This window comes from Elgaria multicarinata, chromosome 2 (assembly GCF_023053635.1).
Source record: "Elgaria multicarinata webbii isolate HBS135686 ecotype San Diego chromosome 2, rElgMul1.1.pri, whole genome shotgun sequence".
Lineage (NCBI taxonomy): Eukaryota > Metazoa > Chordata > Lepidosauria > Squamata > Anguidae > Elgaria > Elgaria multicarinata.
In genome coordinates this window covers 19,962,987-19,979,410 of record NC_086172.1, presented here as the reverse complement: position 1 = coordinate 19,979,410, position 16,424 = coordinate 19,962,987, and the positions used below count along the sequence as shown (strand labels likewise).

General features: G+C 39.1%; 1 protein-coding gene across 1 annotated transcript in view; it reads right to left on the bottom strand.

Annotated features, from left to right (window-relative positions):
- SPAG16 (sperm associated antigen 16) overlaps positions 1-14,841 on the bottom strand; it is a 569,616-nt gene extending 554,775 nt beyond the window's left edge. The window contains exons 1-4 of the mRNA XM_063115872.1: positions 14,790-14,841; positions 11,106-11,152; positions 4,160-4,258; positions 808-935 (exon numbers count right to left, since the gene is read on the bottom strand). Of these exons, the coding sequence (XP_062971942.1) occupies positions 808-935; positions 4,160-4,258; positions 11,106-11,152; positions 14,790-14,841 (326 nt within the window). The remainder of the gene's footprint in view (positions 1-807; positions 936-4,159; positions 4,259-11,105; positions 11,153-14,789) is intronic.
- Positions 14,842-16,424: the final 1,583 nt, after the last annotated feature.

Genomic DNA, 16,424 nt, shown 5'->3' with positions numbered 1-16,424 from the left:
AGCCACCCAGTTTGGGATATGGAAGAAATTAGGCTGAACCTGAAAAGTGGCTTGACTTTTTAAAAGGGTGTTTTATAGGAATACCATTTTAAAAGTGAGCAAGTTTTGGCCCTCCAGATGTTCTGGCCTACAACTCCAATCATCCCTCTTCATTAGCTAATGGCTATGCTGAGGGGAGCTATAAGCAAAAACATCTGGAAGGCCACAAGTTACCCACATTTGAAACTTGCTCTCAGAGAAAAATGGTACCTGTCATGGAAAATAAGGGGCAAATAAAGTCTTCACGTTTCCAAAAGTGATAATATTTTGCAGTCACATACACTGCAATTTTTCTGCAGCTTTGTAGTAAAATGCACATGGTATTTAAATGTTAATTCCCTTTAAACACCCTCTTACATCTTATCTGAGATAGCAGCAAATGAAGCTTGATGGAAAATCCTTGGGTGGGGGCCAGAGGTTCCCCCTCACTGTTGTAAAGCAGTGAATGACTTCACATACAAATTTGACAGTGAGAGAGATAAGGGAGAGGGCCTTTTCAGTGGCGGCCCACCATTATGGAATTATCTCCCCAATGAGGCTCGCCTGGCGCCAACACAACATAAGCTAAGTTTGATTTTTAATGGACCCCGGAACGTTTATTGTTAAATGGATAGTGTTGTTTTTATATTTTTGATGGTTTTAAATTTTGTATACTTTTAATGTTCACTGTTTTTAACTTTTGTAAACCGCCCAGAGAGCTTTGGCTATGGGACGGTATATAAATTTAATAAATAAATAAATAAAATAAATAAATAAATAAATATTTACCATTCAGTTTGGAAGCAGTCTAGTGTCCTGTTCATGCCCATTCTGATTAGAAAATTACAAAGGAAATCATCTACAACTTCAGGTGTTTCAGACAAGGACTGCTTAGTGATCTGGCCTGGTCGCTGGGCCTAGAAAGAAAATTTAGGAATATTAGAATATTAGAATATGGTCAGTCTGCCTCATTACTGCTTTCAAGAAAACATTTTTCATCACAGGTAAGTTAGTTTATTTACCATGTAAGTTACAATGTGGCATATAGAATTATGCAAGTTTATTTCTTTTGTCTGGCTTATTAGAGTAACTTCATGGGGGAGTATCATGATTTTCTCCATGTTGTAGCCAATGCCTCCTAAATAACATCTTGTGCATCTGGGAAGTGTATATCTATACATGAAAATCATCACTAAATTGTTCTTGAACATAATAAAGTTAACCAAAATTCCTCCTGTTCAACCTGTACATAGTAATGCCATTAAGCCTGAATTACTATAATAATGAGCAAGCTCAACTTTTCATTTTCATCCAACCCTGAGCCTGCACTCTTTATCCTTACTCAATGTCAATTACAATTACAATAGTTGGTCTTTTGGTGTCTAGAGATAGGGTGGCAACTGACTGACATACACACACACTTAAAATATATCCTTATCCAACCTAAGCTCTCGAAGAATGACAATCAACAAAGTAAATAAGTTAATAAATCAGAAATTTAAGTAACTCACAAAAACAGTTCTAATCCACTTTAGTTGGTTAATTGGTAAAAACAAGTTTAAACCAATGTGTTTGTGGGTTCTGTCAAACTTTTGATTTTAGAGGCTATTTAGGTTCTGGTGTATAACGGAATGAAAAAGGATTCTAAATATAAAATTGGGAGGGGCAGATGTAATTCTTACCCATTTGGACATTTCTCCACCAAGAATACAAAACACAGCTCAATTCAGGGCAAGTCTGCTCAGGAGTAAGCAGCAGTGCAACTGCTCTCATGCCTGCAAAATGCACACAATACTATGCAACAGCTCTCATGCCCATAAAATTGAAACATTTAGGGACTTTATCATATTTAGCAGTGTAAAAATACCACAAAATAAATAAATAATATTGACATCGCAATTCTTTGCAACAGCTGTCAAGCCTGCAAAATGCACATGGTATTTAAATGTTAATTCCCTTTAAATACTCTCTTACATCTTATCAGAGATAGCAGCAAATGAAGCTTGGTGGGAAATCTGTGGGTGGGGGCCAGAGGTTCCCCCTCACTGCTGTAAAGCAACCACAACATTGCCTCTCAATCCACCCATAACGTTTACTGGACAAATGGTACTGTTTAAGTGAGTACTCTCACTTGAGCTTAGTAATCTCAGTAGACCATAGAAAAAAGAGATATCATAAGACATGCAGGACAGAAACCACAGCTGCTTTTCCTTGGATACCTTTACAGAAACATGTTACATGGAGTAAAAAGTAATGTACCTGACACACAAGCCTCGCTACGTAGAAATACACCTCATAATAAACTGTGATTAACTCTTAATCATTAACTGTAACAATTAACTGTACAGCAAACTGTTAATTATTGCAATAGTCTGGAAATTCATGAAATACTTTTGACCTCACTATTTATGGCTACAACCCAAAGAACTGATTGTGTGCACACAGAAGGGCTCTTGGCATTTTCGTCTCAATGTTCTATATCAAGCCACTATTTTTGAACTCAGGCAAGATGAGAAGACTCTTAAAGCAGCTATGCTGGATCAGTGCCTATGTTACCACAGAATCACAGATGGGGAACGAAGCTTATGAATCACTCAACCCATTGGTTGAAATAAAAATTGAGTATTATTCCTATCCGTATTTTTTATCTATTCTTTTAAAACATAATCTCAGTCTCTCACACACCATATGATTTAAGGCCTTGTTCTAAAGGACTACTTCATAGAATTATAGAATAGCAGAGTTGGAAGGGGCCTAAAACGCCATTGAGTCCAACCCCCTGCTCAATGCAGGAATCCACCCTAAAGCATCCCTGACAGATAGTTGTCCAGCTGCCTCTTGAAGGCCTCTAGTGTGGGAGAGCCCACAACCTCACCAGGCAACTGATTCCATTGTCGTACTGCTCTAACACTCAGGAAGTTTTTCCTGATGTCCAGCTGGAATCTGGCTTCCTGTAACTTGAGCCCGTTATTCCGTGTCCTGCACTCTGGGAGGATCGAGAAGAGATCCTGTCCCTCCTCTGTGTGACAACCTTTTAAGTATTTGAAGAGTGCTCTCATGTCTCCCCTCAATCTTCTCTTCTCCAGGCTGAACAGGCCCAGTTCTTTCAGTCTCTCTTCATAGGGCTTTGTTTCCAGACCCCTGATCATCCTGGTTGCCCTCCTCTGAACACGCTCCACCTTGTCTGCGTCCTTTTTGAATTGTAGAGCCCAGAACTGGATGCAATACTCAAGATGAGGCCTAACCAGGGCCAAATAGAGAGGAACAACTACCTCATGTGATTTGGAAGCTATACTTCTATTAATGCAGCCCAAAATAGCATTTGCCTTTCTTGCAGCCATATCGCACTGTTGGCTCATATTCAGGTTGCGATCGACAACAATTCCAAGATCCTTCTCGTTTGTAGTATTGCTGAGCCAAGTATCCCCATCTTGTAACTGTGCCTTTGGTTTCTATTTCCTAAATATAGAACTTGGCATTTATCCCTATTAAATGTCATTCTGTTGTTTTCAGCCCAGCACTCCAGCCTATCAAGATCACTTTGAAGTTTGTTTCTGTCTTCCAGGGTATTAGCTATCCCACCCAATTTTGTGTCAGTTGCGTGTGCTCAAAGGAAGTTTGGACTCCTAGTAGCATTGAGAAATAGCACAGCCGCATCCAAAATAGGTGTTTGGTTCCCATATTCAACAGGTAAACTGGCTGACAATTCCCCTGGATTTATTAACAAGGCTAACTATTTATTTATTTATTACATTTCTATACCGCCCAATAGCCGAAGCTCTCTGGGCGGTTCACTAGCATTTTCATAAGAACTAACTGATAAATTGCCAAATATGAATAGGAAATATAAAATAAAATACCAAGTTTGCTTTGTTCTGGACACACTAAAAAATTCAAAGTGTTCCTTTTTTAGGACGGGATTAATCTGGTCAACTTGATTTAATCATGCACCTATATCTGGGTTGTATGCCTTATTTTGATGAATCGCAAGGCAATCTTTCAGACTAAAGGTTCAGCACGTAAAACATCTTTAATTCAACTTTAATTAATGTATATGGCATGAAAATAATTTATATTACATTATTAACTAAAAAGTCACACACAAAATGTAGTCACATATTTTGAAGGATGAAATGCTTACCATAATTTGAGCATCAACTGCCTGTTCCTGCATAGTGTGTAAAGCCTTTGCCAGGTCTTCATCACCTTCTTGCAAGCTAAATTCATCGTCTGCTGGTACCTAAGTCACAATTATAGATACATTACAAAAACACGTAAAATGAGTACACTCACCAAGCAGAGTTCCACCATAATTCAGCAATGGAATCCCAGGACTGAGTGGGGAGGTAAAGTTCTGTAGTAGAGCACTCTGCATATTACGTTCCAACTTCGGTCTCTAAATCCCCTGCCTGAGACCCTATTGAGCTATTATCAGCCAGAGAAGAAAATATTGGGCTAGGTAGACCAATGGCATAATTCAGCGTATGGCAATTCCTTAAATACTGGTCCCCAAATCTAAAAGTTTCCTCATTCATTTGGATGAGGGGAGTCAGCACACACACATATCTATTGGGAGAGGGGCCTATGGGACCAAACCCTGGCCCTAGGGCCTAATTTCATGTGGCTCTTGGTCTAATTTCAAAAGCCCTCAAGTGATCAGTTCAGATTTCCGGCAAGAGTGATCTGTGCCCCTCACACCAGCTAGCTGGGCAGGGAGAAAGAGGGAGAGACAAAGAGTAAGGGGTGGTCCCAGCCAATTGTCACCCTGCCCCTGCCCTAGATTCAGCCTACTGGCATCCAGGCCTCAAGAGATTACTTCTTAGGGAACACAGAACCCTTGACAGAAAAAAAAGGTCCTCCACCCATGCCCTATAAGGTCAATCCATTTACCGTAAATTAATTGGGAACTCTATGTGCAAAAGCAATCCACACAGAAATCCTTGGAGCAAGATGTGTGGCTGCAATCTAGTGGCTCTAATCCATACACAGATTTCCATGCATGCAGGGGTGACATTTTTCTTTTTAATTTACACAAGATTGGTAAATTCACAGAAATACCTGTATTGTTTTCCTTTGTAACAGAATCTTTCTCCATGTTCATGGTTTTGGATCAAAGCCTACATTAAGTAGGCTACACATTCTAGAAATGAGTACCAATTCATTAGATATCAAAAGTGTGAACAGCCAAAATTCAGAAGCCAAAGTGAGCATATTTACATGTGAGATCAATAAGATTTGGTTCTATTGCCTTTGTCTATCAATGTCTCATACATGTAAATTCTTACATGAATGTTTTGATCATTCTATAGGAATAACATGAAGAACTGTAGAATAAAAGAGCTATATACAGGATACTTCTCATTATGTTTCATTTTCATACACATATGTACATTGGGCCAATATATACTTCTAGAGCCACTAACTACCTTTGGTACTAGGGATAAAAAGAACCATCAGTACATTTTATTTATTTATTTATTACATTTTTATACCACCCAATAGCCGAAGCTCTCTGGGCGGTCCACAAAAATTAAAACCATAATAAAACAACCAACATGTTAAAAGAACAATTACAAAATACAGTATAAAAAGCACAACCAGGATAAAACCACGCAGCAAAATTGATATAAGATTAAAATACAGAGTTAGAACAGTAAAATTTAAATTTAAGTTAAAATTAAGTGTTAAAATACTGAGAGAATAAAAAGGTCTTCAGCTAGCGACGAAAGGAGTACAGTGTAGGCGCCAGGCGGACTAAAAAGGCGGACTGCATTAAAAAATGCATGGACTTTCATACTTAAGTGTACGCCTGCAATTATGAAAATGTAATTTGAGGTGCAGCTGTAATTACATGAACACTGTGGCTAATAGCATCCCAAAATGGACTGAGTGAATGCATTTTATTTATTTTACATAAATAGTACTAATTAACACATTTATGTTTAAAAACTACATGGCCTAAATAAAACATTGTACCTTTTCAGGCAGCAACACTACAGAAGCAGGTCTTAAAACAATAAGATATTGTTGACAGTCTGCTGGACATAAAGAGGCAGGGAGACACTCCACCCAAATATTTTGTGATATAGTGAAATGCTGCTTTAAGTAGCATAGCCTGGCACCAAGTGAAAAATTAAGCTTGGAGAATTTGCATCTTCAGTTAAAATGGGTGAGAAAACCCGACAAACAATTGTCTCATGAGTCATGCCTCACAATAGGGAGACTCCTTAAATTGTAATGGTATTCTTCCCTCTTAGTGGGGGCTGCTCGCATAAAAAACCATTAATATCCAGCAATTTGTGGTAAGAAGGTGCTACTTTACTCACGTTTACTTTAGGCCTATAGAAGTCTTTTAAGATAGGGACCCCTCCCCCCAAAAAATAAATTAGAAATCAATATGGCGGCCATCTTTCAAAATGGTGGACTATCTTAAAAATGGCATAGATAAGCAGTTGAGGTGTCTTTTATAATGTTTTTTGGTCAAAAAATTCAATGGTACTATTTTGAAGTAGGTATTTTAATAAATTTGCTTTAAAAATGAGAAAAATGAAAAAATAAATACTTTTTTATTGTAAAATTTCTTCACTAATCAAACATTTAACAGCCCCATCCAATGTTTAAAATATATCAAAAAAATTATTTATAGAGGGGAAAAACAACCAAAAATATGAACTATTAACTGTTATTACAGTATTCCTCATTTCTAAATTTAGTGTGTAACATTCGTATATATTGAAATATATGTAAATTAAACTACATTTAAGAAATAATTAAATGAAATCATTGTCTTTGATGTTTAGGCACTTAAATATTACAATACAACATCAGCGTCCTCAAATGGTTCTTCTACTATTGGGTCAGTAGACTTCAAGCACTTTGCCTTACAGCTCTTATACAGCAGTGTACATGGAACGCCAGCATTTCTGCAACTGCAGCGTGATTAGCACTTTGATTTACAGTTGCAGCGGACCAACTGTCTGCAACACTCCCATATTGCTGGAAGAGATGTCCACAATGGTGTCCATATACCATCAGTTTTTATCCAATCCCACTCTGAAGGTGGAGGTAAGACCAGATTTGCAATATGACACTGCCCCCACATATGTCCACCCTGATAAGCAGCCCTTAGAATGTGCTTTTGCAAGGCAGCTGCAGTAGGAGGCATATGTTCTAGCAGTCTACCTTTTGATGTAAACAGTATTTTCCTGGTTTCACTGATGGACATGCCAGCACATTCTGTCCTGTAAAGCAGAACAACACAAGTTTGAAGTTTCTCCTGAAGTTCTGGGCTTAGATATGGCATAGGATTTGAAAGTGCAAGAAATGAGCTTGTAGCATCTTCAAATTTTATCCAGCAATTCCAGGCACTTCATTTTCCATTAGCAGAAAATGACGATGTAGTGTCACATCCGGTGAAAGCATGGAAGCCTCTTAGGGCAACAGCCTTTGATTCCTGTAGAACCTCTGCGATGTTGTGTATAGATATATGGCGCTTCTGGTTGCCAACACCAAAGAAAATCCACAGTCTCTTAAGACCAAGGTTTTTAGGTAGTGATAGTAAGACATAAAGGGAACAAGCACATCAGTATCTACAGTTCTGATCATAACATTGACTGCGCCATGAGAAACAATATCTGCAGTGTGAAGTATTATGTGACCATCAGCTTCTAATATTGAAAATATCCCATGCAGAGAAGTGTTTCAGCACGATGATAAAAATGTTCCGCCATTCGTTACAACCTCAAAACTCATCTTGTCCCTTACTATTACTCTAGCTAACAAACCCCAAAGTTCTTCTTTGTTTTTATCATTTCTAAGGAAGCTAGCCCAGTTTTTCAGAACATGGCTTCCTTCAGTCACATGTCAGTGAACTCCAAGTCCTCTATTCTCCTGTGTAGTCTTCTTGATGCTATATCCAGAGTAAGTGTCCCAGACGAAATCAGCCCTTTTTACAGCCCGGTTGTCAATTTCTTTTGCAGTGTACTGTTGAAACTCACGTGTGCAGTATTCTCCAAATGTTTTTGATGTCCTTGGACAGAGTATGTTGATAAAAGTTGCACCATCAAACACAATAGCATCACATTGACCTGTGAAATCATCACTTCCATCTGCTACGTTTTCAAGAATGGAAGCTAGGTCTGATTTTACACATGACCAAACTCCTCCATCCAAAGAAAGAGAAGGGGGAAAGCTGATTCTCGTGTTGGAAAAATGTGTCTAGATCCAACTCATGGTATTGGGCAGCAATGAAAAGCTTTGAAAATAGTTGGACGTTATTTTTCTGAGCTTTTACGACTTTAATATGTCTAGGGATCAGTCAAGCCTCTAGATCTTCTTGTAGTTCATCTTAAGAGGGCTGAAAACACTTACACTTGGGTTCTTTGAAAGTCGTTGCTTGATGAATGTACAATAGAGGTTTCTTCCATCTTCTTCAAGGTTTTAAAGAGCCTCCACTCTATCAGAGCTTGCGACAAGATGTGTATGAAGAGAAAAAAGATCACTGCTCGGTTCTTCAAAGGTATTACATGCATCTAAGAAAGAATCCGTCAACAGTTTTGTCTTATTGAGAAATTTCTTTTGGTATGATTTGTATTGTTCATGGTGGAGAGATGGATGGATTTTAGCATCCAGAATAAAGAATTTATCAACTAACCTGGTTATCTCTGGACTAGTCAAAGCCCACCGTATGAGTGCTTTTGCGTCTTGAAACAGCCCAATAGCTCCTCCTTCACCTTTAATACAAGCATTTTGTTGCTCATGTGCTTGATCCACTGCAATGGCTGAAAAAGGCCTTTTTATCTTTCGGATTACAAAGTTCCCTTTCGAAAATTCTTCATGCACTGTCCCTGCTCTTTCAGGAAGTTCTTCTAAATCTTTAATATGAATACTCAACCAGCATACATAGTTGAAATGATCAAAAACCAAGAACCATGGTATCATTTTCTTCAGGGTTTCTTTGAAGCAACTGTAATCTCCCATGCGGATTGAATACACGAATGTCAACAAAAGAATCTCTAGGTTCAATACTGTCACCCAGTAAAGAAAAGTTGGTGATTCATTGGATTTTTTCTCAACCTACTTTTGAAGGTTGAGGCCTTTGTCACTACTGTCATAGGCCAGAATAAGTAGCTTATAGAAACTGCAGGAAGTTACCTGGTGAACTGTTCTAGCCTTTTTTACATGTGTTACTTTCATACACACAAGTGCAGATGTTTCACACATTATCCCCAAGTTGGCAGTGATATAGGACCAGCCTGATCCTTCTAAGCAATGTCCAATAAGTTTGAGGAAGGCCTGCTCAATGTGGAATTGCCTAAAAAGGATAACAAGGTTGCTTTCTCCATACAAATCTGGCCAGTTCCACTGTAACAATTCAATTTAGAAAGGAGGAATACTGTAATAACAGTTACTAGTTCATATTTTTGATTCCCCCCCTATATAATTAAAAAAATGAGATATTTTAAACATTGCATGGAGCTCTTAAATATTTGATTAGTGAAGAAATTTTACAATAAAAAAGTATTTATTTTTTCATTTTTTCATTTTTAAAGCAAATTTATTAAAATACCTACTTTAGAATAGTACCATATATATATATATATATATATATATATATATATATATATATATATGACACCTCAACTGCTTATCTATGCCATTTTTAAGATAGAAAATCTATGCCATTTTGAAAGATGACCACCATACTGATTTCTAATTGATTTTTTTAGGGGGGTCCCTACCTTAAATTACTTATATAGGGCTAAAGTAAATGTGAGCAAAGTAGCACCTTCTTACCACAAATTGTCAGATACTTACACAAACAGACCCAACTATATGTTTCTTTCAGAATTCTTAGAAGCCCAATTTGCTTATCTATATCTCCTATAGTACCCCAGGAACCAAAGACGAGCCAATCCAGGACAGAATCAGTGGCATCCTAGTTTTCCAAATGTAGCGATCCTCAATTTAGACATCAAGGTGCCTTTTAACCTAACTTCTCCATCTTTCAATTCTGTACATGGAGATGTAGTCTCTATTTGTTCTTCTGCCTCATATGTTTAGTGTGCATAGATTTGTCATTTATATAGGAGCTAATTAATTCCTTATTCATATTGCCTGCTGTAAAAAAAAAATTATCCTTGTGCAACCAATGAACCAACTTCCTTAGGAAAAGAATGTGTATGTGTATGTCACTGGAACAAATCTGCAAAAACATGCTACTGCCAAGGTTAAAAGATCCCTTTGCACATTTCTCAAAAACACACACACACACACACACACACACACACACACACATATATATATATATATATATATATATATCTGGAGAGGATACACATTAACATTATCCATCCTAGAGCAGGCACACCATAGACCCTTACAGAGCCCGTTTCTCCACTCTCCACCTTAGTATGCATATCAAAAATGTCAAGCTATTACAGGGATCAAATCAGTGTATAGTTCCATTATTCCCTTTTGCCCCAAACAGAGAGATTCAACCTTTCCAGTCTCCTACCTGTGGCTATGGAAAGGTCAGCAGCAAGTGCTACTAAAACATAAAAGAGGACAAAAAGGAGCAATGCCCCAGGACTTTTGGCAGAATCCAAAGCTTTCCCATTTCCCTGACACAAGAGGGAAACTATGTCAGCCCTTAATCTAGTATAGTTTATATCCCTCTCATGGGAGCAGTGAGAAGGGAAAGATTTTAAAAGAAAAACAAACAGTTGTAAAAGGCCAAATTAAAAAGAAAGAAAAGGATGTGCACTTGCACACCTTTTGTCTGCCAGCTTCTCCACCATTTTAGTTTCTCCTCCCCCATCACATTATTTATTTATTTATTACATTTAGATCCCACTTTTTTTTCTGCAAGGAACCCAAGACAGTGTACACAATCCTCCTCCTCCCCATGTTATCCTCACAACAACAACCCTGTGTGGTAGGCTGGGCTGAGAGTATGTTACTGGCCCAAAGTCACCCAATGGGTTTCCTTGGCTGAGTGGGGACTAGAACTCGGATCTCCCGACTCCCAGTCCAACACTTTAGCCACTACGCCACACTGGCTCATAATTGCTCCGCCAGTTTCTTACCTCTTCATACTGATAGTCATCTTCGGAGCTTTCTGTTACTGTAATCTCTACATGTTCAGTTAAGTCTAGAACAGCAAACAATGTTTGTTCCAAACATGGCTTCATATGCATTCCCTGCTAACGAAGTAGCATTCAACAAAGCACAGTCTGCAACTTGCTGTATAAGCAAACTTTATTTACAGCTGTAAATTTGCTGCTGCATACACAACAGTGAAACCACAGCAACAAAATTTACCTCTCAAACGTTTACAAACACCATTTAGTGAACCCTTTCTTGCCTCGATTCAAGAATTTAGCTTGCTATTTTCTCCAAAAATACTGGATTAAGTTGTATTTTCAGCTCCAGTATGCTACAAGCTCCCATGGGGATATGTATCCTGATGGATATCAATTACTATTCATAAAGCACCTGCTCACACAATTATTAATCCTAATTTAATTCTGGGGGGGGGAGGAAATTAGAGTTTTTGAGGTATGAAGAAACACTTTGATTATGCAAACTAAACGTCATTTACTAGAAGTACATTGCATAATGCAAGCTTTTCTTCACATCCTCAAATCTATAAATATTTCATACCTATGGAGGTGGAGCTAATTCACTGATGCAGCAATGTCAAGCATTCTCAAGCAAGAAGAACAGATTTCACAAGAGCGTCGTTTTCCAGCCTTTTTCTTTCAGGTATGAAAATGTCTAAGGACATCAAAATGTACGATTGTCACAGAAGTCTGGAAGCTGGTACCTGGCACTGAATTAGTCATCCTGGTATTTTCAAATTGGATGCTTTAAAGTATAATTGTAGCCTTTATAGCTGGGGAGAAAAAAGCTTTTAAAAGTGTTCGCGGTGTCTGGTAGTATCTCAGAAGCAAGATGGGAGATAATAAAAGCAAGACTTCATATGATTATTAGCATATAGCTCCTTATCCATACCCTATTGTCTACCATTCCTCTCTTTGCTCAATAGACCACATACACCCAATCTTGGAAACATTTCTCCCTACTTCCAATGTTCTTTCAAAGAGCTCCTTCAGATGGGGTGAAATTGTGTTCTCTTACCACGGCTCTGCTTCCTGCAACAAGCTGTAATTACATGAGGAAGACAGTAGCAACCACATGGCCCATGCAATTCAATGGGACAGCTCCCTCTAGTAGGCGCTTTTTAGCACAACGTTGCCTGTACACGGCAGGAAAACTCGACAAATACCAATATACCTCAGAAGAGTCAGGTTTTGTGAGGTTTATTTTTTACTGCTAAAACCGGGGAATGGAATGGAAGACGCGTAGGAGGCTGACATCATCATCAAAATGAACCACAAACATCCATGAGTGGCCAGTCACTCATGCTAAAAAACGTTTGTTTAAAGAAGCTCAAGATCTTGGGAGCAGAAACAAATGGAACTGGCCCAGCACATTTTCGCGGCCGAGGCAAAAAAAAACACACAAATGATACCCACGGTGCACATGTTTGTTAGTTCCTCTACACAGGTCCCAGTGAGACAAACAGGTGCTATTCAAGTTCATTACAATGGGGCTTACATGGGAAAACATTCTAGGTTATTGCACCACAGGTAAAGTCTGACTCCTACTCTTCCATCCTTATGGCATACCAAATCTGCCTTCTAGTGAATTCATGGCTTCAGTGTGAGATGAGGCACTGTTTGATTTGGAAGGGGGGGGGAATCACTAAACTAAATATATCTCAAACCTATTTAATCAGATTTCACTAAAAAGCGAGGGAGACTGGAGCAGGCAGAGACTATCGGAGCCTGCTTCAGTTGGACCCCCTCACCCCACAGGGCTAACTGCCATCTTCACCCTGTGGGGAGGAAGAAGCGAGGGAGACTGGAGCAGGCAGAGTCCATCAGAGCCTGCTTCAGTTGGACACACACCACCCACAGGGCTAACATCTTCACCCTGTGGGGAAGAAGAAGGAGCTGTTGGTTTGCCCCTCCACTGGGAGATGAGAGGACGGAGCAGGGCCTTCCCACCAGCCTAAACAGTCTCCTTAATTTCTCTTTATTTTCTCCCTCTTCCCTCCCCATCCCCTTTTCCTTGTGTGTCATGTCTTTTTTAGAATGTAAGCCTGAGGGCAGGGACTGTCTTCTTTACTGATAAATTGTAAGCCGCTCCGAGAGCCTTTTTGGCTGAGGTGTGGGATAAAAAATACACTAAGTAAATAAATAATAATAATTTTTTCTATTACTTTACTTTCCAATAGCTTTTCAGCTCAGTATTGGCTGTATATGGGTGATACTACATCTATGTTTGTGCATATCCAACTAACCCACTCACAGGTTTAATTTGTGGGTACGAGAGCAATTTCCAAGATCTGATCAAATGCAATGAATTAAAAAATTACTTATCTGTTTTCAACAGTATCTGGTGCCCCTAGAAAGGCCACAAAAATGTCATGTGGGCAGTACCCCCCCCCCCCGCGCCTCATTCTTCTACCCTAGCAATTACTATTCAAGGGTAAATCTGCCTCTGAACACAGAGACTCTATACAGACCATGACTCATATAGTCAATGAAAGACATCCTCACATGAATTTGATTCCCTTTTAAAAGTAAGCTAGTCAATTTCATTCTTGTCAATTTAGATTTCAAGAACTGCAGAGAGTATAGGAAGGTGCATCTACAAGGGGGAAATTTCATTGACCTCTATTTGCCATCAAAGGGCGAAACTACAAAACAGGTGGCAGTTGGAGAAGAATAATTAGATTACAGAGATGTTTAAATTACAGGACTGTTGTGGTACGCAAGAAGACAGCTGGCATGTGAAAGGGCACACAGGAAGGGGGCCAAGATGCAGGGGTAGAGCTTTGAGGTGGTGGTGGGGGGAATGAAAGCACTCTAAAGACAAGTAGCTTTCCCCCTCGCCCTGAAAAAAAATGCAATAAATACATAAATAAAATAAATAAATCATGTACAGACATACAAATGGAAAGTAAGCCAATTAGTATTAAAAAAAGTACCGTATTTCTTCGATTCTAAGACGCAATTTTTTCCCCATATAAACATCTCTAAAAACAGAGTGCGTCTTAGAATCGTGGGTGCGTTTATTATTTCTTAGAATCAAAGCTTTTTTCTGTTGGTGGTACTGAAATTAGTGTACGTCTTACAATCGATGGCGTCTTAGAATCGAAGAAATACAGTATATTACTATTACAAAAGTAATTTAAATAACCCATGTATGACTTGGAAATACCAGACACCAAAGATGTTAGTCTATTAACTTTAAAAATAATTTTAAAAAAACCTGTAAAATTAATGAGGAAAGTTTGCTCGTTTTTAAGTTTCCTTGTGCAGTTGGGCTGTTGTTGTTTTTAAATGAGTTAGATTCCTTCACTCTTGTGAAATTATCATTCTTATAAAGGGGGAAAGGAATTGTTGTTGTTGTTGTTTTAATATATACAAGCACAATGCTATCCATGTCTACTCTGAAGGAAGTCCCACTAAGTTCAATGGGGCTTTACTCCTAGGTAAGTGTGCGTAGGACTGCTGCCTCAGTGAAAGGTATCCACACAGATCTCTATGTCAACTGAAGTAGACGGATAATTTTGCAAAACCCTAAAACTGGCGGTCTTGCGTTGCAGGGAACAAGATTCACGGAGGGACCCGTCCCCTCCTCTCCCCTCGCCCCCTCGCTGTTCAATAGCTGCTGGGGGGGAAAACCCCGAAGGATACGCTGCAAGCAGAAGGTGCCCTCCGTGGTGGTCACCGTCGTGACCTCCTCCATGGTCGCCTCAGCGTCTGCTTTCAACGCGCTGCTGCTGCTGCTGCTGCTCCCCGACGCGGTCCTCGGTTGCTACGGGCAACGCCAGAGCCAGCTTCCGACCTGGCTCGCCGTCCAGCCAGAAAGGCTGGAACTCCGCCCATCAGAGCGGCGGCCTAAACTTCCGGGATAAATTAAAAGCCACGATTTGCGTGGGACGTCGGAGTTAGCGCCTCTCTGGCTGCCTCTGCTGGGCTTTGGGGGCTTATCCGCCACACCCAAAGATGCCCCTTCACCTTTTTTCCTCATGAATTAACGTGCCAGCTTTTTTTTTTAGGGCGTATCTGTACCCTTTCCGTTACTTTAAAACATGGGGCGATGTACAAGCATTCTGATCCTAATTCCATACGCCCTCTGGCTTGTGAAATCACTTAAACGGTTATTCAAAAAGGCTCAGAACAGAGTAAAAGTGCTTTTATACTGGACTCACAATACTGGGGTGGTAATATTCAAAAAGACCCACCTCAGAACAGAGTAAAAATGCTTTTATACTACACTCGCAATACTGGGATTTTATTATTTTATTACATTTATATACCGCCCCACAGCTGAAGCTCACTGGGTGGTTTACAACAATTAAAAATGGTAAACATTAAAAGTATACAAAATTTAAAAACCATCAAAAACATAAAAAACAGTATAAAAACAACAACAACACTGGGGTGGTAATATTCAAAAAGACTCACCTCAGAACAGAGTAAAAGTGCTTTTATACTGCACTCGCAATACTAGGATGGTAATATTCAAAAAGACTCACCTCAGAACAGAGTAAAAATGCTTTTATACTACACTCACAATACTGGGATTTTATTTTATTATTTCATTACATTTATATACCGCCCCACAGCAGAAGCTCTCTGGGTGGTTTACAACAATTAAAAATGGTAAACATTAAAAGTATACAAAATTTAAAAACCATCAAAAACATAAAAAACAGTATAAAAACAACAACACTGGGGTGGTAATATTCAAAAAGACTCACCTCAGAACAGAGTAAAAGAGCTTTTATACTGCACTCACAATACTAGGATGGTAATATTCAAAAAGACTCACCTCGGAACAGAGTAAAAGTGCTTTTATACTGCACTCACGATACTGGGGTGGTAACCTGGCTGCTTTGGAGCAATTAATGAGGGAAATAAATAAATAAATGAGGGTGACCATATGAAAAAGAGGACAGGGCTCCTGTATCTTTAAGGGGAATTTCAGCAGGTGTCATTTGTATGCATACAGCACCTGTAGCATTTCCCTCTTCATTACAACAGTTAAAGCTGCGAGAGCCCTGCCCTCTTTTGTATCTCATCAATCTAGTATAACTCCTGCAGCTTTAACTGCTGAAATTCCCTTTTCTAAGCGACTGTTAAAGATGCAGAAGACCTGTCCTCCTTTTCGTATGGTCACCCTAAATAAATTCATACAGAGTTTACTGCGCCAAGCAAGTCCGAATGGTTCTGTGAAAAGTTTTTGCGGAACCTGTCAAAGCACAGTCCGAACAAGAACCCAGCTTTCTAGGAATTTCTCGTTCCCACTTTGCCTTGAGAATTCAG